The 23,573-nt window shown below is 42.0% G+C and overlaps 1 protein-coding gene across 13 annotated transcripts in view; it reads right to left on the bottom strand.

Annotated features, from left to right (window-relative positions):
* PKP4 (plakophilin 4) overlaps nucleotides 1-23,573 on the bottom strand; it is a 259,640-nt gene that overhangs the window by 20,890 nt on the left and 215,177 nt on the right. For all 13 annotated transcript variants that reach the window (XM_053596431.1, XM_053596429.1, XM_053596439.1 and 10 more), the window contains 3 exons: nucleotides 19,061-19,189; nucleotides 17,714-17,927; nucleotides 2,968-3,151 (listed from right to left, as the gene is read on the bottom strand). In XM_053596431.1, coding sequence (XP_053452406.1) covers nucleotides 2,968-3,151; nucleotides 17,714-17,927; nucleotides 19,061-19,189 — 527 coding nt within the window. The remainder of the gene's footprint in view (nucleotides 1-2,967; nucleotides 3,152-17,713; nucleotides 17,928-19,060; nucleotides 19,190-23,573) is intronic.

Below are 23,573 nucleotides of genomic sequence, written 5' to 3'. Positions count from 1 at the left end.
CTGCGTACTCTTCCCTTAATGGTGTGAAGAGAATAGACAGCGGATGGAGCCACTGCCACACGGGTTGCGGAGGCATTGTGGGGCTAACAGTAATGGCCAGCCCCCTCTCACCCACAGAAATGGCAAGTTAACTGTGCTGTAACTGCACCTCACTCATGATGTGCTACTGTCTAACCCCTGATGTAAGTATTCAGGGGCTCAACCTCCCCAGCTTCCTCGTGTGTAAAAAGGGGAAAATAACAGCAACTCCTACGTAGGCTTGTTGTGAGGCGGAAATCCCGCCACTTACAAGGCACAGGAGAGTTAGCCACGGTGGGAGTTAGGGTTAGACATGGTTTGCCAACCTTGTCAGACCATAATGTCCTTGTAGTTCCCTGCGCCTATTACAATGTTTTACACACAGTAGGCAATTAGATGTTTCTTGAATGAAAAAAGGAAACGTCATTTGTTGTATAAAAGTTTCATGGTAAACATGAAAGGGACATTTGCTGATGTTAAAATTTTTCTCATCTTTTTAATTATAGAAAAATACTGAAAATAGTTTTGGGTCTCATCGGCACTGTAACTTTTGATATCAATTTGCTTTTATAAATTGATACCAAGTTAGGATCTACTTTATGTCCCAGCAACGAGGGTTTTGGCTAGCTCTGTTAGACGAGATAAGGGGGATTTAGAATGATTTAACTTTTCATCTTTGTTTTTCTGAGGAAAGGCACTGTCACCTGTGGTCCGTCTCTGTCTTAACCTGTGTGGTCTCTGAGCAGCACTCAACAGCTCACTTTTCCTCTGCAGGCGTCTGGCTCCCCCTGCCCTGAGGAGCCTCTGGGAGTGCCCAGCACTCTCTATCCCTGTCCTCTCGCAGGTGCCTCCTGCTCCTTGGCTTGACCTAAGGACTTGGGGCAATCAGATGTCTACCTGAAGCCCTGACCTTGCCCAGACACATTTATCCAGTACTCTTCTTGACATTACCCATGTTTCGCTAATCAGACTTCTCTTTTTTTTTCCTTTTTTGACTGGGGCTGGGTTTGAACCCACCACCTCCGGCATATGAGGCTGGTGCCCTACTCCTTTGAGCCACAGGCGCTGCCTTCGCTAATCAGACTTCTCAAAAAGGGCATGGTCAATACTCTCTGCTGTTCACCCCTCCAGCTGTTCCCCTGTCCTCCCCCTCATCTCATCAACATCAGTTTCATGTTTCCACTTGATCCAGCTAAAGATCTGGCTCTTATCCGATTTCATCCCTATGTTCAATGTTCAATCCATCAGCAAATCTTGTCAGCTCCTTCTCCACAAAATAACCAAATCTGCCTACGTCTAGGTAGGGCTCTGGTCTAGGCCACTTTCAGTTTGCCTGGATCACTGTGACAGCTTGATATTCCTGTCTCGAGTTCTGCTCACACCCAGTCTTCCAGCCAGAAACTAGTCCTGAGATTCCCTGCTCAGAAACACCTGATGGCTTCCCATGGCACTTGGAATAAAATGCCAGCTCCTTCACCTGACTTACAAGATCCTACGTCATCGGGGTCCACTCTTCCCTTTGTTCCCTAAGATATAGCCGTAAGCTCATTCCTGCCCCAGAGCCTTTACACGAAAGGTTCCCCTGGCCTTGAACACTTGTCCTGAGCCCAACCCTCAATTGAGTGGCTCCAGTGGTAGTTCAAGTGTAGATTCAAGTTTTACCTCCTTGAGAGACCATTAACCTTTACCTTGCCCTGTTTATTTTTATGGCACATACTGTTATTTTGTTTTCCTATTTGTCTATTTTCCCAAGAGAATGTGGTCTCATTAGATCAGGGACCTTGTCTGCCTTGCCCATCATGGGTTTCAAATATAAGGCCAAATGTTTATAAACCAAATGTTTACAGGGCGTGTCCTGCCCCAGGGTTTTCCCTGAAGCCCAGCCAGCCTGAGGAGCGATCACACCTCTGTGGATCCTGGTGGGGAAGGATGAGATACTGCTGCTTCCTCAGATGATTAGTAGGGCACATGGCCCACCCTGTGTGAGGCACCTGAGTAGAAAGGGGTTGGCCTATTTTCTAGGATCCTGACTCTCATCTCCCCCGCACCCTATCATCTTCCCCCTAACAGGGGCCAAGAGCCACATGTCTCAGTGTTGGAAGGCTCCATAGCAGCTGCATGGCATCTTCCTCTCCCTCAAGCTCTCTGTCCCAGAGATGGTTAGCCATCCAGAATGGCTAAATGGCGCTCAGTGAGTGCCCCCTCCATGACGCGTGCACCTGTTGACTCCTCATGGCTCTGAGGTGGTACTACGGGCCTTATCCTGAAGACAAGGAAACTGAAGCTCCAAGGGTGACCTGAGGGACTGCCTGAGGCTGCCTCCCTGTCACCACGCCCCAAGCCTTCACTTTCCAATTCCCAGGGCATGATGAGGCTGGCAATGGGATCAAAATTGAGTTGGTTAGTGTTAATGGCAAATAATGAGCTGTACTGTGTACGTGTAAGAGAAGCTTTATAGATTTTAAATGCTAAAAGTAATGACTAAAAAGTAGAATTTGGGTTCCTTTTCATTTTTTTAAAAATAAAACTAAAAACCAATGATTGTCTAAATCACATGCCTCTTTACTCCCCTTTAAAAGCAAAAAGGTTTTAACCATCACATATTGAATTTAAACAAAAACTAGCCTGAGGACACATTAGCAATCAGAATGTGATAACCAGAAAAATGCTGTTAAAGTGGAAAACACTGGAATTTTGGCAGTCATCTTAGCCTGAGAAGGCCTTTCTGAATAATTCACAGAAGAGTCATTTATAAGATAACTCTTTTAAGGGCACCAAGCTATGTTCACAATATTTTTCTCATAGAATAACAAAGTCCAGTGGCCTGAATTTTGAAACAAAACCGGAAACCCAGACAGTTACTAACAAAATAAAGTCAGTCCTCCTAAAATCAATTTACCTATGACACATATTATTTAATCACAGAATTAAAAAGAATAAAGAATTTACCTTAGGCAACCTGTCGTGTTACGCAGAACTAGTGAAGTCTGAAATTTAATTTTATGATCATCATCAAAAGAAGAGTTATTCCATCCAGAATGTGGAACAATCACAGTGTTTGTTAAGGTTGAGAGAGCATCTCGAATGATTGTCATCTTTACAGCATCACATGAGGATAAATTCCAAAGAACTCCTAAAAAAGACAGATTTCAAAAATCACATCAACATTTAGAGATCCTGAAGCTTTAGAATTGAAACCAATATATGTTAGCCCTAATTGACAGGACTCCGTCTGCTCCAAGCCTAAACTATGGCCTTTCCTGGGTCCAGGGTTCTGCTCTGCACTTGCACCCCCCACTCTCCTCCTCTACTCGGCTTTGACGCCCCTGTCCCTCGCTGATTTGGTTTCCCATGTTCTCCAGGGCCTGCCACTTGTTCTCTGTTCCTACCATAACTACAGACTTTCAGGCCCTCGGCCTCAGCAGTGCTCTATTGAGTTAGGTCTGGACTGATTCTCCCTTAAAGAGGGGTTTGCACAGGATGGGAGGGCACAGTTCAGAATCAGGAAAAGTAGAGATTTTGTTTTATCTCTGAAAGCTCATTCTGTCCTTCTGTCCACCAAGACAGGCCTTCACTTATACACCTACCTTGTGGTACACACCAGGTAGGGTCCTGATATGAAGGCGGCACACACTGTATCGGGTGTCCAGCCTGCAGTCTACGGTGGAATATGAGAGGACTTTTTTGCTTATCTGCTGTGGATACCATAAAAATTATGCACAGATCTCTTTTTTTGCTCATCAGCTTTTGTTAGTGTTTCTGTATTTAATGTGTGGCCCAAGATAATTCCTCTTCTTCCACAACAGTGCAGAGAAACCAAAGGTTGGACACCCCTGCATGCAGGTGCTTCTGAAAAGAACTTAAATTCTACAGTCCGAGTTTTTCTCCAGGCATTCTTATAAAACTGGCTATTTTCTCTATAAAATTTTGCACAGCAAGGCTTTTAAATTGTGCTCTCTGGATTCTGGAAAGCTTTGCTGGATTCCCATGGGGTGGCCACGTGGGGAGTTGGGGAGAACCAGCAGTAGCATGCAGACTCCATGCCCAGCGACCCCGAGAAGCTCCATGACTTATGTGCACTCAGTATTGGGCCTCACTGCTTCTGTTTTGAACCTCAAAGACATTTGATAGCACTGTTGTAGGGAAAGGTGTCGGAGGACTGATGACCACAGAAGGGACCCTGGAGCTAAGCATGAGAATTTTCTGGCAGCCTCTCCTGACTAGGTAAGAAGGCGGTGAGAAGAGTGGGTAGCAGCACAGCAGAGGGGGTGATAAGCACTTCCACAAACGCAGCTTTAGCATTTTCTGCTAATGAGGCCAACCTGGGGCTTCCATGCTCACCAGTGGGGCCTACAGTGGCATGAGCCAACCCCAGGGGCCATGGATGGAGAAAGGGTCATTTCCTAACCTCCTCTGCTGACAGTTTTATAACATTTGATTCCTAATGCCATTGGCACACAACACTGAGAGGCAGAGCTGCATTTTCCAAAAAATGATTTTTTTTAAAAGATAGGGTCTTGCTCTGTCACTTGGGTTAGAGTACGGTGGTGTCACCATAGCTCAGTGGAACCTCAAACGCCTGAGCTCAAGTGATTCTCTGGCCTTGGCTTCCCAAACTGCTAGGATTACAGGTGTGCACCACCTCCCCAGGCCCCAATAAGCTACTTTCTCTTCACAGCATAAATGCATTCCAGTAAAGTTAACTGCAAGCCAAGGTTTATGGAAAGTAAAGTCTATTGTATTATAGGTTATAAGTAAAAAAGCAGATATACCTAAGGAAAATTATACAAACATGTCACAAACTTCAGGTGCAAACATGACTAAGAAGGGTGGTTCTTCAGCATGTGAGATCCTGGAGGTGATGCCTAGAAATTCTCTGGCTGCTGGTAGAAAAAGCTGTTTTTGTTGTTTCTGCTTCCACTCGTGGCTACGTGTAAGATCTACGTATAAGATCTACTTCTGGCAAGAAGCCACTTCCCTGATTTGAGGATTCCCCTGATGTCTGTGCTGTTACTAGAGTTTCATGCTACTCTTCCTCCTTCCTGGACATTTTGAATGACCAGGGGAGTTGCAGGTCATTCTCCAGTTTACTCTTAGCCATGGCATTTGCTTGGGACTGGACACAATAAACACACGTTCATAAACCAATGTAAATAACAGTCACATGGCTCTGCGCCAGGTGTTGTGTACCTGACATAAGACCTTAAAGAGTCAAGCTGCCCCAAATGAATTAGCTTTCCTACTTAATTGTTTTATAGGTTTGAGGTTCTACAAGTTGATTTTTTAAAGGATGAAAAGCATTTGTATTTGTAAAATGCCAAGCCATCATCTGCTCTTTCCTATGTCTGTGAGGCATATGCAGGGCACATGATGCGCACGCAGAAATATTTGTTGATGGACACGTTTTATATACCACGTTTGTTTTTAGATCTCCCTTTCATTTCCTCCCTGTCAGACTTAGTTTATAAGTGAATACCTCCCCCATCTGTGCCTTTTTTAAAGACTGAGTATTCAGGGTGTCTTGTTAAGGTCAGTAACTATGGGGGGAAGGTCAGAGAACAACGTTCTGGATCTTTAAGGCAGTTTTCCAGCCCAGTTTTGCCCACCTTTCACACTGAAACCACCATGTTTTCTATGGAGAGAGAGGACATGCCAGGATCCCCATTCCTTTGAATAAAAAATAGAAAGCAGCACTGCTGCCAAATTATGAGATGTAAAATTGTTTAAAAATATATAATACTTCGGTAGACAGGCTGACTGTGGTATATCTTCTGGTCAAGTGAGATGTCTTACTAATCACGATACCGGTCTATCATAGAAATTCAGGCTTTCATTTCGGTAACTTCAAAAACTTGTTCAAAGTTATTCCGGACCAGAAAAAATGAAAGATTCTATTTTTGCTGAGTATGTGGCATTCAAAGGCCCCCACACAAAGGGAGCTTTATTATCTCACACTATGCATTACATTATCCCTCCAACCCTGCGCTTCACCACGTAACACAAAGAGCCAGGACATTTGGTGTGGGTTTAACTAGCCATTTTGAACATCAAAGCAAGTCTCAAAACATTGGTTTTTCTTCCCCACTTTCTGTTGTAAACATAAGATTATGTACAGCCAAAGCAACCAGCTCTGATTAATACATACTGAATGAAAAAGATTCAATTAAACTTAAAAGCCTTAGATATGAAATGATTCATTTGGGTTTTTCACTCAAAGCAAAAAGCACCATTCTTAAGACTAGCTAGTCACACCTGTGTCCGCTCCGCCTCGCCTCACTAATGTGGTAATAAAACACTGTTCTTTCCACTTTGTCTGGTGTTTCATTTAGTGGGTCAGGAAGAATCTTGGTAGGGCAGGAAGTAATGAACAAAAAATACACCAACTCCCAGATGTAGCAAGACAGATGAGAAAATGAGGAGCGGGAGGATTAGCATTCTCCATCAACGTGACAAAGCTCTAGCACGGACATCCTAATGTGATATTTGCTTCAGAAAGATTTAGCAGCACTCTCCATTACCTCCTGGTTCCTAAAGAGAAAGTTAAAAATACACTCGAATTGGGTTTAGGGAACCTGAGGTATTATTTAATTTAGACCCATTAGCTACTGGTTGTGAGGACTAAGAATATAAATATACAAACTAATTTGGAAAATATTAAGGAGTCTCATGTGTAGTATTGTAGAAAATTCTGCTTATTCTTTTTATTTATTTTTTTGCTTAATCTTTACCACAGGAAAAAGTACACATCATTATGAATAACCAGTAATTGCAATGAAAACTGCCACGAGAGATCAAAGTTCCTTTTCCCCACAAAGAATGAACAAAGTAATTAAAATATCATTTCACATAAATCCTACACTGCACAATTTTGGAAGAGTTCACATTTAAAGCTACCTTTATAGCTAGCCTAATGGCCAACTAATAATTTTATAGTTCAATTAGCCGATTTCACTGATTAATTAAAATAATAACAAGTGTTTGAAAAATGTTTTCTTAAAGGACATTAAAAACCAACCAAACAACATATGGAAAATGTGATTTCTCTGGTAGCATAAATACCCAACAGCCTACACATTTTTCCCCCTTCTGATATGAAAGATGATCTTAAGCCATTTGTTTTTACAGAAGATTCAATTTATGCCCTGTTTCCTAATTATAAGAAAGAAGCGCTTGTGGATCTTGCCAAAAGCAAAAATAGCCCAAAACGTCCCAGCACACTTCAGATTTCGCCACCAGACAGGCTCTGCATTTTCCATCGCGAGTTGGCCTGGCTCTTAGTGCGCCCACTTCAGTCCTGCTCCTTCGCAGCCACAACCCTCGGCCTCGGGGTGTAAAGAACATTCAGGAAGATAAAGAGATAACAGAGGCCTTGTGCCCACCCCACTCCCTCACCCTCACCCTGTCCAGGTACGGAGAGTGTCCTGACAGTGGGCTCAGGGCTTTGCTGCAGCTCTCTGGAGGCTGGGACACTGCGTGGTGTGTCTGTGTCTTCCTGACAAGTCTGTATCTATGGGTTCTCTGGAACACGCTGGTGTCGTGTATACCCACACTGTCAGCATTTTTTTATTTTTTATTTTTTGAGACAGAGCCTCAAGCTGTCGCCCTGGGTAGAGTGCTGTGGCATCACAGCTCACAGCAACCTCCAACTCCTGGGCTTAAGCGATTGTCCTGTCTCTGCCTCCCAAGTAGCTGGAACCACAGGCGCCTGCCACAACGCCCGGTCATTTTTTGGTTGCAGCTGTCATTGTTGTTTGGCGGCCTGGGCTGGATTTGAACCCTCCAGCTCAGGTGTATGTGGCTGGCGCCTTAGCCGCTTGAGCCACTGTCAGCATTTTTGAATAAAATGGGGGTATAAATATTATATTAATAGCCCAAACACAGTAACATCAGGGCTCCAGCTTACACACAAAGGTCAGGGCATGTGTGTATCTCGTCTACCCTACCCACGACCTGCTGACAAGGTAGGACAGTGGGGACCTGACCTAGCACATGCCTCCCTTATCATTCCCTAGACCAGTGGTTCTCAACCTTCCTAATGCCGCGGCCCTTTAAGACAGTTCCTGTGGGTCGCGACCCCCCGGGTTGAGAACCGCTGCCCTAGACGGTCTCTGCTGAAACACTGAGGATCTAGCAGAAACATATGTCCATTTCTTCTCTGCAGCTGCCCCTGAAGTTCTTCCCTAAGCCCCGCAGAGGGGTTTTTAGAAACTTCTCCGGCTTTTTATTAAGAGAGTAAAGTCAGGATGCTATGGCAACCACATCCTGTCACAGGACGGCCGCCAGCCTGAAGGCTGCACCCCACACATGCTTTAGATTCCAGTCACCCCCACCCACGCACAGTGGGGACCTGCGCGGCCAGTGTGGAGGCCATCAGCCACATGTGGCTGCTGCACCCGAAACGTGGCTAGTCCAGACGGAGACGTACCGTTAAAACAAATGCAACACCTAACAATTGCAATCAGTGTAACCTGGCTTATTGTACCCTCAATGAATCCCCAACAATAAAAAAACAAAAAACAAACAAGAAGAAAAACAAATGCAGCACGTACTACATTATAAAGACTTGGAATGGAAAAAAAATGAACATAAAAGCTCAATTTTTCTTTTCCTTAGAAGTTGAAATAACATTTTGGCATATAATTAAAACAAACTTCGCTGCTTTCTTCTTTCCTTTCTTAAAGTAGCTACTAGAAAATGTGGAAGTACACATGCAGCTCACATGATACATCTCCTGGGTTGGGAGAGACACCTGCTCGGGTCATGCCAGACTCTAAGGGCGATGCACAGGTGGGTCGTCGGCTCTCAGGCCTTCCCACAAAATGTCGCGACACCGAGCAGTTGTGGCAAAGTGTAGCAACAAGCACGACTTGAATAGCCTGTGTGGCCGCACTCCATTATCACAAAACACCAGGGCAGGTACTGTGATCATCATGGGGAAATGGGGATTTGGCAGTGGTGTTTGCCTGGAGCCACAGATCAGGAAGGAAACAAGTCCATCTGGCTGGAAAGGGCGCGCCCACCCTATACCATGCTGCTTCTCCCTGGAGGTTTTTCAAAGTGTGGGGAATTCTGTTTGGGAGAATTGGAGCCCCTACGTGTGAGCTGGGATGTGAGGGGCAGAGGCCAGGGAGAAGCAGGCTGGGACAGGGAGCTCTTCAGGCAGACTGTAGCGGCTGGGATTGGTCTGGCAGGTGGGTGCAGGGACTGCAGATCTGGAGGGCAGATGGGGAAGCCTGAAATGCAGGCTCAGGTATTTGCCCAGGGATGACAGGGAGGCTGATGGGCCAGAAGGGAGATGATAAGGACCCAAAGGGGTGAGGAAGTAGTGGGGAGGCTGAGGGGGTGCTTGGGGTGAGAATCTGAAGCCTGATGCAATCTGAGGGTGGTGTCAGAGAGGAGCCAACAGTTTGCATCTGTGTGAAAATCTGGTACTGGTAACAGAAAAGAGGAAGGTGGGGTGGTGGGGAGAGAGCAGTGTCACAAACACCTCTTCCACTCGTGGATCTAGGCTAAATCACCCAAGCTCTCCACCAGAACTAAATGCTGGGAACAAGCTGTGAAAGTGGAGTGGAATCAGACAACGAAGAAGTATCATTATGAGAGAGGAACCAAAGCTGTGTCCTCGGTCATATAAAATGCCTTATCTGGATGAATTCTGAGGCACACAAGTCACGTGGTGTGCAGCCATTCCCAGGGTTCCTGAGATGCCACCATCTGAGAGGTTCCTGAAGCATGTTAGTGCCCTGCAGTGCTGCTCCTGGCTTCTTCCTTCTGCCCTCAGGCCACGCGAGGCCACTGCTACCTTCCCCACTGGCTGGCACAGCCAATTGTCCAAGTGGTGGGCAGTCCTGCTGGCCTAGCCAGAACGCGGGCCTGCCTTGCCCACCTCAGTGCTCCCTGGGGTTGCCTGCATACAGCAGATGCATAATAACTGTCCCTCAGGCCCAGCTGCATTCTGGAGGTTACTGTCTTGAGTTTTGGGGGCAGTGTTGAGTGGCTTAGGTAGTCTGAGGGAAGGAAGCTTCCTAGGAAGGAGCTGTGTACAAGTGAAGATTGGGGCTGGCTGCAGAGGCCATACATGTGGGCCCCGCCTGTGGATTCCATTAGAAGAGAAGTGCTCCTGTCGTTGAAATCTCTCCCAGCTGAGAGACATGAAGGTTAGCCTGAGTTTCTGTGATTTTCTGTGAAGGCACAAAGGTATGGATCATAGCGCTTTTGAAAAGATCCCATCACATTTGCATTTCAAGTTATTCTTTATTCTAGGTAAAGATTAAAGAATGCTGGGAATGGTCCATATGGGATACAAAGAGCGGAACAGGTTATGCAGAAGAAAGTGGCAGAGAGGGCAGTGGCCCTGGCCACCCTTGTTCTGCAGCTTCCTTCAGCATCTGATTTATCTAAGAAAGTCATGGAAGGCATAATATATTCCAGGAACACACACGCATTCCAGAACACTCCTGTTCATCTGTAACTGCACTAAATCTTCAACCTAGTTGTCTGGTGGCAGCAGAAGCTTAGAGGCAAAGGTGCCGCCCGTCATAAGTCCCAGACATCAGGCAGACTCAGAGATTGTAAAGCATTTCAGTGAGGGACCTGGTCTGGGGTCTCCTGGACATACTCATTTTAGATCTCCCCTCCATATGCCTCTACCTTCTTCACATTTGTAGGCTATCTAGTCTACTAAGAGAGTGTGTCATTTTGCTGGGAAATTCCACTGATTGAGGGTTGACTACCCAAGTTCTATCTGTGGCCTTCTCACAGTTTCCTCACTTGACTGCCTCATTTTCCTGGAACGTGGAAGCCTGTACTCAAAATATAAGGTCATATTTCCCTTGCAAGGTTGAATCTTTTTATACTCAGACTATAAATCTTAAAATATTCATAAGACTAAAATCACATTTTAAAGGTTTTCCAAGCAAACTGAAGCTTCATGATTATACCCAATCACTAGATTGATGGGAGTGGTCTGGTTGTGAAGTTCAAGGACATTTCCTTATACTCCTGTGTAAAACTCAGAGTGCAAAGGATGTTTTTTTTTTCCTTTTTCCCTTTTTGGTGGTAATCTGAAAGAATAAGGGAAATGACATCTGTACCCTGGATTCTGCTCTTCTTCTATCCTTCTCAGTGGCCTGGGGATGGGCGAGGGCAGGGGAGAAACACCTCCAGCCTGTGCATCAGGAGCTGATGGCAGACTCACCTGCTCAGCTTTCTTGGACTTTGGTTTCTAATCTGTAATAGGACAGGGTGTGGGGGACCCTTTCCAGTTTAAAGTTTCCTAACTATGGGCGGTGCCCATAGCTCAGTGGGTAGGGCGCTAGTCACATACATCGAGGCTGGTGGGTTCAAACCTGGCCCAGGCCAGCTAAAACAACAATGACAACTGCAACAACAATAACAAAAATAGCTGGGCGTTATGGTGGGTATCTGTGGTCCCAGGTACTTGGGAGGCTGACGCAAGAGAATCGCTTAAGCCCGAGTTTGAGGTTGTTATGAGCTGTGATGCCATGGCACTCTACCCAGGGCAACAGCTTGAGATGCTGTCTTTAAAAAAAAAAAAAAAAAGTTTCCTGACTATGAATTAATAATTGGTCCATTTATAATAAACTGTTTTTGTTTTGTTCCCAATTAAACTTTTAAAAATTTGTCATTTCATTTCTTATTATCAATTTTTATAATTGAAATGCTCAGTAAATAAGAGACTGTTTCTGTTCTTGTCACTTTATAAAGTGCACCAAGCTGATAAAGGATCCTTACTGCTTTGGGCTGGGAAGTGGAGGAGGATACAGCTAGGTTTCTGCAAATGACCCATGCAGCTCCTAACAGCTCTAGCGGCCCACAAAGGCAGGACAGAAAATAATAAACTGATTTCTCTCTGGACCAGAGAATAAACAACTGTTTTGAAGGTAGATTAATTAGGTGAAGGGGACAAGTTTAGTAAATGGTTTCATCTGTAATAGCAAGTAACTATTACATCCAGCAGACATGTCTGCTAAGCTCCTGGTCTTTCTACTAGTAAGACCAATTCTTGCCACAAAGTCCTGCTATTTGCTAAACCTTACCCTGGCCCACCTACCCTTCCTTAGTCTTCAACTGTCATTTTCTTATTGTGTTATCATCTAATTAGAACTATGAATCTAATGATCAAAAAGAGAATTTGCCTAATTTCAGGTTCTGCACAGTGTCTTCAATCCATTGCTGGCATTCAGAAATTTCAAAATAAACAGTGTGGAAATATTTTACTTAGCCATATGGATGAATAATCACTTGCTAAATTGGAAGGAATGTGAATTTAACAGACATATGAACAAAGTCTATTATAATTGAAGAACAAAGGTTACTCTTTGGTATTTAACACAAGTGTTAATAGAGGGTAACAGAAGTGTGAGAGTTTTGGGACAGCTGGTACTTTAAAGGGCAGACCTCCAGATTCAGTGCAGTATCTTTAATGTCTATAGTTTTAAAAAAATGATGCTTTCAGGATATTCAATAACTTGAATCTCATATGTCCTAGCTTAGAAACAAGTGCAACACATCTTTTTTAGTGACAAGATGTTCCCAATTTCCATCCATAGCTTGTGGCCTAGCAGACATTCATTTTATAACTTAACTGGGGAACAACTACACTTCACCTAGCTTTCAAATTTAAAGACAGTAATGACAAAAAGTATACCTTTGGAATTAAAAACAAACAAACAAACAAAAAACAATGAAGCACCCGTACGTTATCAGCAATTACTTAAAGAAAACTTCATTAGGTTTCAACTTGGAAAATGTTCAACACAATGAAAAAAAATAAGAATCATGTAACATATTAGAGAACCATTTTAATTAACGAGGACAGCCATACTGTAATGGGAAAATACACTTGGCAAAAAGTACTTTTTTTCCCCTCTGAAAATAAAGATGTGGCCAAAAATACAGGCCCTGAGAAGTTATTATGTTTAATGCAGAGGCAAGGCATCTTTTATAAAACAAAATAGATAAAATGTCTGTACTTAGGTACAGTAAAAGTTGCCAAACCGAAACAAAGAGGACTAGGAAAAAAGACTTTGCATTAATAACTAGGTTGAGTTACTTAATATTAAGAATAAAAGAATACCTAGTTTCAAGGGGACAGTAATTTCTTCAAATTATATAATATTTTGAACACTATTGTTCATTGTGCTTTAACATTCTTAAGTTGACTATAATTTTCACTTAAGAACTCTTAGACCATAGTTACAAAGGCCAAGTGTTGTGCAAGGCTAGCCAGGGCCCTTGTATTTGTGGGTAACACGGGCAGAACACAGATTTGGAAGGATAATGCTCTAAGGATAATGTTTTCCCAGAGGATCTATAAGAGATAGACTGCTGATGGGGACACTGGGTGACAAGGCCACCTGTGTCTGTAGCAGACGTGCCTTCACAAGGATTATTTCTGTGTAGGGGAGCCACTTTCCTGGTTAGGAAGGCTCTTGGAGGCTGGTTCTAGGGTTGAACAAGTCTTCCTGTTTGTCTTCCTTGTTTTCTCAAGGCACAGCAAAATATGATCTTGCTGCTTTTTAGACAAACTTGACCCTATAAAGCAATGAGCTCCCTGTCCCAGTGGGTTCAAGCACGTGCTAGGTGGCTACTTTGTGTGGACGCTGTACAGGGGATTCAAGTGTTGGATGGCTGACTAGACAAAACGAATTTTGAGGTCCCCTCCCCCCACCAATCCTATGTGATTCTAAAATTTAATAAAGAAAGAATCCATGCATATCTTGATTTTTTTATGCCTTAAAACGTATCAAGGGTCAGTCATTCTTAAAATATTACTGAACATCAGTTAAGGTTAGTAACACTAAATTGTATAACTGAGCAATGTGAATAATTTTGTTGTCTCCATAAATCTTAGACTATAAATAATATGTATGCACACATACACAGAGAAGCAACTATGCTATATTTATATCATGACTTGGTAGTTTCCTATTAGCTAGACAATGTTGACATATAAATCAAACCCAGGCTGAGATTTAGCCTTTTGGAATTGGAAACTCACTTCTGAAGTCCTCTGGTCCAACTCCTTTACATATGGCAATCGAGTGAAGTGTTTACACACTGACCACTCTCATTCCACTGTTTGAAAGAAAAACCTCATAAGCAATCCATCCAAATATCAAAAGAAAATATTAGTGGTAAAAATGTACAGTAGAGCAATTCATAATTTCCCCTACTCTACAAGACCAAAGAAAAAGCTTCTTAAAGGCTAAAAGCTGCTGGTAGATTTTTCTAAAAGAGAAATATGAGAAGTTCTTCCTAGCTTTATGTTGAAAGTGATACCATCTATTAGGAAAAAAGCTCTTTTTGAATTAGAAAACACTCATATCCTTTCTTCCAGGCCAGGGTCTGGCCTTAAAACATCTTGTGTTCTCAAAAACTAGCACTGTACCCACACAGAAATAAAGCATGGAGGGAAACATCTAAATTAGCACTCAATTCCAGAGTGTGCCCCTGGTAAATTACTACATAAAAGCTCTTAGTAGTAATGTCTGGCTCTACTTCAAATAAATTTGGCTTATTTTTAAGTGTTTTTAAAAAAAGTCACCAACTTTCATGTCCTTTTCTTCTTGTTTATCATTAAACCTTACAAATTCCCTGACCTTGGCTCGGGAATGGCATTGCGACAGTCTCTCCAAAGAAAAGAACTCAAGAAACAAAGTTCAGAAAAAGACTTTCTCCTCCTGTGAGAAATAAGGACAGAAGAATAGAACAAAGTTGTACATTAAGGGCGGAAGGATCATGTCACAATAAATCCTAGTGGCTAGTTAGTCAAAAGACAGCCAAATTTGCACAGAAGCTGTGTTCCTAACGGCAGCTGTCCCTGGATCGCCACCGACCCCTCAGGGAGCAGTCTGCACATCATTCTGCAGCCTTGTGTGCGGCACAGGTGTGTCACTGTGAGTAGACAGCTGGACATGATGCGGTCAGTTCAAAGTGATGGTGGCATATGTGTGACCCCACCATTCCTCCGCCCTCCATCTGTCCTCCCCCCTCCCGCCTCCCTCCTGGGCCACAGTTGTGATCTATTCTTCATATGAAAGTGTGAGTGATGGTGCATATTGCAAAGGCACATGTCGGATCTATTAAACATAGAGTATAAATGTCTTAACACAATAATTAAGTAAATGAGGCGAGGGATATATTAACCAGTATGATGTAAGCATTCCAAATTGAATATGAAATCAGCACACTGTACTCCATAAATGCATTAATGTATACATGATCTACCTCTTTATGATTTAATAAAACAAACAAACAACAACAAAGTGACGGGCGGAATAACAGCAAAGAAGGAAGGAAAGCACAGGCGTCCTGCAAATAGCTCTGACTCTCCTGGCCTCCCTAACAGGCAGGTCACGGTAAATTTGGGGGCGTGTTCACAGTAGTTGTGTTCACTTCTAGGATGGAATTTTCAAAGAAAGTTTATTTTTCATTTTATACACTACATACGTGGAGGTGTAAATAATTTATTATTTGGTGTCAGAGTGTGAGATGCCTCAAAAGCATTTTAGAAAGTGAGAGTGTGTAACTGGCTTATTGTACCCTCAATGAATCCCCAACAATAAAAAAAAAAAAAAAAAGAAAGTGAGAGTGTATACTAATAAATCAATATGTAATTTAGAAATGTTAATACAAATTCAAAACACATGGCAGGCAGTTCATCTCAGAGTTTCAGATTACACGTAAAGTACATTCTAATTTTAGTATGTAAATTTCATGCTTTATTTGGAGTACAGGGGAATATTAATGTTGTGCTTTGAACATTAATACCTTAGGAGGAAGTTGACTCCTTTTAAATATTACCTGCATGATAATATTCATGTTAATGTTAAGGAACATGCTATGTTCTCAAGTGCTACTGAGAACCTACAACTCTGATTTCATAATGGAAGTCAGGAGGGAATGGGATTAATTTCGAAGAAATGTTAAAAAATTTTAAATTAAATATTTCAAGCATGAAAACAGCACAGAAAACATAAAACAAAAATCCAGGTATCCATCATCTAGCTTTGTCATATATTAACATTTTATCTTATTGATTTCAGATTTCTCTAAAGAAATGGAGCTAGAATACATTCCCCTGTCCCATCTTCTTCCCTCTTCCTCAGAGGTACCCATTATCCTAGATCTATTTTTATCATTCCAATTAGAAATTTTAACTTTATTCCACGTGCATATATCTAAAAATAATTTAGTCTCAATCTACATATGTATTAAAAAATTTTATACAAATAGTATAACGCTGTAGTTATCATTTAGCAAACATTTTTCAAGATTTATCTAATTTTACTGTATATAGCTCTAATATGCTTATTTATTAATTAAAAAAATCGGTGTGGGGGGAATGGGTTGCCTAGGCTGGTCCTCCTGCCTGGGCCTCTGAGTATCTGGACCCACAGGTAAAGGGGAAATGGGCTAATTTAAACACTTGTGTGTGGTTTCACTGTGTGAGTAATGGAACTTATTTAACCATTCCTCTACCAATGAATGATTTGGATTTTCCCCAAATTCTCTGTTATAGGAAATGCTGTCATTAATTTGTCTTCCTGCAGAATTATTCTTTCACCTTAACTTCAAGGTGGAACTTGGAGTGGGACTTGTGTAACTTGAACTGACTGCACCATCCAGGTATTACTGGCTCCTCCCTACCTCTTCATCCCCACATCTGACCATCATGCCCAGACCATGGAATATGCCACTAACTGTTTTTTATCCACCCACTCCTCCTTTCCATCACTGCAACAGTTTAAGCTGTTATCACTGAACTATTGACCTCTTCCTAAGCCTCCCATGCTTGTTAAATCAATCCTCTACCCTGCTGCTGGCTGGAAGAATGCATTTAAAATCCCAAACTGGTCATGCCATGATCTAGTGTTCCCATTGCATACAGGCCACTATTAAGTTGCTTGTAAAAGTTCTTTAAACCAAGCCTGGATCTCTCTCTAGCCTTGCTCCCCTTCAGTGAGTTTTATGACACAGCAGCCCCATAGCTCTGTGCTCATAGCTCTGCAGCCATATCCCACGCTGGCACTCAGCTTGTGACTGAAAGGACGTCCATTTCCCCAGACAGTAACTCCTCAGCTTTTAGGTCAACTTTGGTTTCATTATTATCTGGAGAACCTCCCTACCCTTTCTCTGTGCTCCAGTACAACAGCTACTGAGTTAACGGCACTTGTCGTGTTCACAGAACCACCGGGCTCCTTCCCTGAGTGTTACTTATGGGTAGGGACCAGCTTTTATTCGTCTTTATAACCCTGAAAACTATCAAAGTGCCTGGCAACAGAAACAAGCACCCAGACACTGGTTGAACTGAAGTGGAAGACAGCCAATCTATTATTTTATTTTCATAAAGACAGTCTGTGTATTTAAAACAAGTAGAATTAGTATGGAATACATAATAAAAAATGACACATTCAGTCCTCCATGAATAAGACATCTGTGAGCTGATCCTTAAGCATTAATAAGTACAATAACTGATACTAATGGAGTTGACCCTCCAGCACCGCAAATGGTTTCTGAATCATTACATTAAATTATATTCAGCCTTCACGGTTGCGAGCACTATCTGTATATCATCATCTACCACCTAGAACCTCCAACTCTTCCACAATGCCACCAGACAGATGGTTTTCAACACTTCCTCGAGGACACAACCACATGCTATACCCACCTGTAACAAGCTCCCTTACTTCTGCATCGATGGATTTTCTCAAAAGTCGCAACAAGGCAGGTATCCCACCAACATTCTTCATTGCTATTTTATTTTCATCTGTAGACTTGCCAAAAACAAGGTTTCGAAGGGCGCCACAAGCATTCTTCTGAACTTCCAAAACTCTGTGGTCCAAAAGGTCAACCAGATGCTTGATTCCCCCTAACCTACACACCTAAAATGAAAAATATTAGGTACCAGGCCTAAGTGACATGTGATGATTGATCAGCGATCAAACAATGTTTCTTATGGAGAGATCATGGGATGTGGGTACTCCCGGATCATTTCAAAGATTACTTTTCATCCTAAATAACACATCTTTTGTATAAATTTTAAGATCATTTTCTAAGATGATACTCTTTTTCTGGATTTATGGCTTACAAAAGAGATGGGAGACCTGGAGGGGTTAATAGCTGTGTGCAGGCAGCGTAGTTCTCCTTTAACCTTGGAACACACTCAGGGAATTGTGCTTTCACACAGGAGCGGAAAGTGCAAATGCCGAACACAACAAAGCTATGTGTGGGTTAGAGACAGTACGGGAAAGACCTTGTGACAGAAGTCATGTAGTCTAGAACTCATTCTCTAGGCAACTCCTTAAATTTTCTTCCATTTGTGAATTCATTAGTATATTATTTGAATATTTTTGAGCTTTATTTATTACATCCACTTTTAGGTCTATAGCTGGTGTGTTGTTTTGCACATTAAACTGATGAAAAGCATTTCAGTCTATACGACATTGCAGGGAGGAAAAATGCCTGAAACATTAAAAGAAACAATCTGTATATTATAGAACCCCTGCCAATAACAAATAACTTGCTGTTTCTATAAATACCCAAGTTCTTTAGAATCTGAAATAAAATATTCATATCTGTTCAGTATTAGTGATGGTTATAAATCATTTGTAACTTTACTTAATTGTAACTGGCATCAATCTTGACCAGAATCTCAGAAAGTACATTAGCTCACTAGTTCAATGAATACTATTACAATTACTACCTAATACATTTTTTTGAGAATGTTTTAAAAATTCAGGTTAAATGGATTTTGCTTCATGTTTTATAAATAAATTATTGAAGTCGACTCGAGATTTGAAAATGCTAAAAACACTCCAAGAAATATATTCATCCCCATTTCTCCTGAGAGATACTGAAATGGATAGTTGAGAAGTAAAAAGTATTTGGTGTCAAAATGCTTCTTTACAAAAGGCCTCTGAAAGACATGTGGTCATTTCTCAAATACACAAACACGTCAGTGCTAAAGGCCAAGGTCCTGCCTTGCCCAGACCGTCCCAGGCACCGTGTCCTGTACCTCCATCTTCACTTTGTTGTCCCCGAAGCATAGGTGCTGCAGGTAGGCGGCCGCGTTGGCCTGCACGGATGGGAACTGGTGCTGCAGCATGTGGATGACTTCGGGTAACTCAGGATCACGCCAGGCAAACTCCCTACACAAGAAAACCACTGCTTTAGAAAGGAAGGCCCATGTTGTGCTCATACACTGAACAAAACACTTGTTCTAAGAAAAAATAAGCTCAGCTGAGACAAAAATCGAAAGTTATAAAAATCCTAAAATATAGACATATAATCTCCCCCCGTGAACATATGCAGAGGCCCAGATGCTTATGATTGTCAAAGAAATCAAGATGCACAGATGCATGGAAAAAGTCTCAGTGAACAAAGGAATTCTTAATATAAGTAACTTTCCAAGCTAACATTCCTCCCCCTGATTCTAATTTTGTATCTTCCTACCTATGTCAGGAATCTGCAGGTGCAAGGCAAAGGCAAACAGGTGCACTTCAGCTAAGTGAGAGAGAGGTCATGCCTGAGGAGAGAGGAAGGGATGGTGGAGTGGACGGAGCTGGTGTCAGCCTAGAAAGCACAAATACTGTGGGCCTGAGGATTCTTAAGGAACAGTATTTAGGATTGTTCTTGATTATAATGCTGAAACACACAGAATGATAAAAAAGAAAAAATGTTTCACCAATACTCTTATATTCAAAGAAAACGACTGTTGACATTTCCTGGTTTTAATATACATGTGTGCAAACATGTATACATATGTGTAGGCACATAGTATTTTTGTCCATAAAACTGGATTTTTATCAAATGGCACTTGATAATTCAAACATCGGTAGAGAGCTATACATATATATGTATATACATATACACACACATCTCTATATATCTCCACAGAAGAGGGCCTAAAATTCATTTATTCTTACAGCAACTCTGTGGATTTGGAAGTCGAGGCAGAAAGGAATAATAACTGGGTACACTGTAGGAAACAGCAGAGCAACATCTGGGAACAGCAGCATCGGGACCCGGGCAGTCTGCCCTCACAGTCTGTACCTTCAACCACTACGCTATAGCATTTTTTGTATAATGAGTACATAATCATAGTATTTATATATACTTCTATACTTTGCTTTTTTCAAAGTAACATCAAATTGTGAGGTTTATTTTTTCTTTTGGGACAGGGTCTCACTCTGTCACCCGGGCTGGAGTGTAGTAGCATGATCATTGCTCATTGAAATCTCAAACTCCTCAGCCCAAGTGACCCTCCAGCCTTGGCCTCCTGAGTAGCTAACCGCCATGCCCTGCTAATTTTCTTATTTTTCTTTTTTATAGTGACAGAGTCTGACTACATTGCCCAGGCTGCACGTTGTCAGAATTTTCTGATGTCATTTGATTGACTTACTGTTTGGAATCCTTGTTAAATGTGAATTTATGCTTATATTATGTGAAGATCAGTTTCTTAGTAACTGATTAATGGAACAAAAAATATGCACTATGATTACAGGATGAAATTATCTGTTTAATCAAACAATAAACGAAAACTGAATACACCTTTAAAGAATTATCTTTAACATTAACAATCAAGGGGAACTTCAACTGCTTAATTTTTTTTTTTTTTTTTTTTTTTTTTTTTGAGATAGAGCCTCAAGCTGTTCCCCTGGGTTGAGTGCCATGGCATCACAGCTCACAGAAACCTCCAATTTCTGGGCTCAAGCGATTCTTCTGCCTCCGCCTCCCAATTAGCTGGGACAACAGGCGCCTGCCACAACACCCGGCTATTTTTTGTTGCAGTCATCATTGTTGTCTGGTGGGCCAGGGCTGGATTCAAACCCTCCAGCTCAGGTGTATGTGGCTGGTACCTTAGCTGCTTGAGCCACAGGTGCCGAGCCTATTGCTCAATTTTTTAAGGCCCAGAATGTCTCCTGGTTTGGGACCACAGTGTATTACACAATACATATATGGACCCAGTTGAACAAATAGTTAACCATTCTTTACTGAACAGGGGTCAAAGCAGGTGCTGGAGATATAAAGACATGGATTTACATACAGGGGCTTATATGCCAAACTAAAAAATTTAGTCTTAATCCCCAGAACAGGAGTTATCATTTATTTTATTTTATTTTTTTGTAGAGACAGAGTCTCACTTTATTGCCCCGGTACAGTGCCGTGGCCTCACACAGCTCACAGCAACCTCCAACTCCTGGGCTTAAGCGATTCTCTTGCCTCAGCCTCCTGAGCAGCTGGGACTACAGGCGCCCGCCACAACGCCCGGCTATTTTTTGGTTGTAGTTTGGCCGGGGCTGGGTTTGTACCTGCCACCCCACCCTCGGCATATGGGGCTGGCGCCTTACCGACTGAGCCACAGGCGCCGCCCAGGAGTTATCATTTATTGAGTTTACCTGTCTCAGACATTGTGTGAAGAGCTTTACATTCATTGTCTCACCTTCCTTTACTATTGCCCATTAGGTAAGTGCTATTAAATGACATTAGATTCAGAGAAGGAACTTAGGATTAGTAATTGAGTGGTGGAAGTCAGTGAAACCCAGCTGGTCTATATCTGTCTCCACACAAATGAAACAGAAAGCTGATGAAGGTTTTGAAGCAGGAGAGAGACAGCATGCAACGTGGTCACATTTACACAAAGGTAACTCTGATGGACGTGCAGACAGCGTATCAGAATCAGAACAGAATGATGGCAAGGAGACTAACCACTATTTACACAAGAATCCACACAGTTACTCAAAACAAAGTACACCTGTTTTTGATTTCTCTCTTTTCCTTATCTTCCTCATCCAATCCATCAGTAGTCCTGTTGACTATCTCTAAAATATTTAATATAAATCAAATCCATCCATTTTCTCCATCTTGCCTGGACTATTCTAATAATCTCCTATATGTTCTCTCTGCTTCAAATGTCACCTCCTCCTCCTAATCCATTTTTGCATAACAGCCAGAGGATCTAAAAACTGAAGTCAGGGTTGAGACGGAGACTGTGGCTTGAGAATGTCAGACATAAATAATACGGCCAATGCCACGAGAGGTGAGATAACACAGCACATGATGCACAGAATTTAGAGTTAGTTTCCTTGGGGTTAAGACTCAGGCCCTTTGATTACAATGTAATTTTGAAAAATAGTTTATTATTTGGAGCTCAGTTTACCCATCTGTAAAATAGTAACAATAAAACTATCATTTCTATCTTCTCCATAGGTTGGCTGTGATAATTAATATTAAAATATTTTATATACTTTAAATTAGGATACAGATATTTTGTTAATATTCATCATCCCTCAGAAACGAGCTCTTCTAAATAGAGGCGTTATCTGTAACAGTTTCCCTTTCATGCACTGAAACTATGTTAACCATTTCTGATGAAAATCTGTCTAAAGCCTGTTATGCAAATCTATGTAGTAAATGATAGAGTGCAAGGAATGGAATTTAATTTCTTTGATGATTCACAATCATTACAAATATGTATTTTTGTCCTCTTTAAATGGCACAGTGATGGTCAAGATTTCCTGACATCCCTGGGGGCCATGACAGCCACGCAGCAGAAAGAGTAGGCTCCAGCTGAGCTGAGCAATTAGGCTTGCTTGGCTTCAGCTCCAACCTTGATTTAAGCTCAGCAGAAATTTACCCTGGAAAAACTGCTATCAATTTGTGTACTTGCTGGATGGCATCAATGTTTGCCAGGAGTTGCTTCATTAAAACCTCAGCCCAGATTTCTGTTTCTAGCCATGATAGAATAACTGGTACTGGATTTTGCCTTTCCACATCAGCAAGTGTAAAACTGAGATAAATAGATAAGAAACTTTTTTTTAGGTCCCAGGAAACAGATAACACAAGAATGTAATCCTTGAGAGGAGTCCCATATTGGTGTTCTGCCCGGGGGGCACCTTCTGGACCATGATTTGGAAGCTGGACCCAAGTACTAAATGATGGACTTAGTGAGTCGACGAAGAGTCACTGGAATTTGGGGGTGCTAACATGGCTAGAATGTGCAGGGCTGGGATACAAAGGAGCTGTGCAGAGGTGATTCTATAGGTTTATATGTGAACTGCACATAGTTCTCAGCTGAAAACTGGGCTGTGCATCTGCAGGCCCATATAGGAGCAGCTGCACATCTGCAGGCTGGCAGAGAGTGGCTGTTGCATGACTGAGTGGTAACATGTACCAGGTTACTGGATTCCCAGCCTACTCAGAGTGCAGATGCTCTGAGCACCTTGGGAATTTAGTCAAGACTCCATAAAGGCCTTCTCTTAGGAGTAAGGACTATGTTCTAGGTATAAAACCAATCGGAAATAGACCTAATAAAGAAAAAATCTTGACAGAATCAAAAGGCTGTGCTAGTAATTTAGTTACCTATTATAACAAAACTCAGCACCCTAGCAAGATACAACATAATTCAGATTCCCTGTAATGTATCATCTACAATAGTCACCATATAATTAAAAATTACTAGACATGAGAAGAAACAGAAACATATGATTCATAAAGATGTAAAAACCTAGCCAATAAAAACAGACCCA

Source organism: Nycticebus coucang, chromosome 7, assembly GCF_027406575.1.
Source record: "Nycticebus coucang isolate mNycCou1 chromosome 7, mNycCou1.pri, whole genome shotgun sequence".
Classification (NCBI taxonomy): domain Eukaryota; kingdom Metazoa; phylum Chordata; class Mammalia; order Primates; family Lorisidae; genus Nycticebus; species Nycticebus coucang.
The sequence above is the reverse complement of the archived record's forward strand: the minus strand, read 5'-3'. Positions and strand labels throughout refer to the sequence as shown.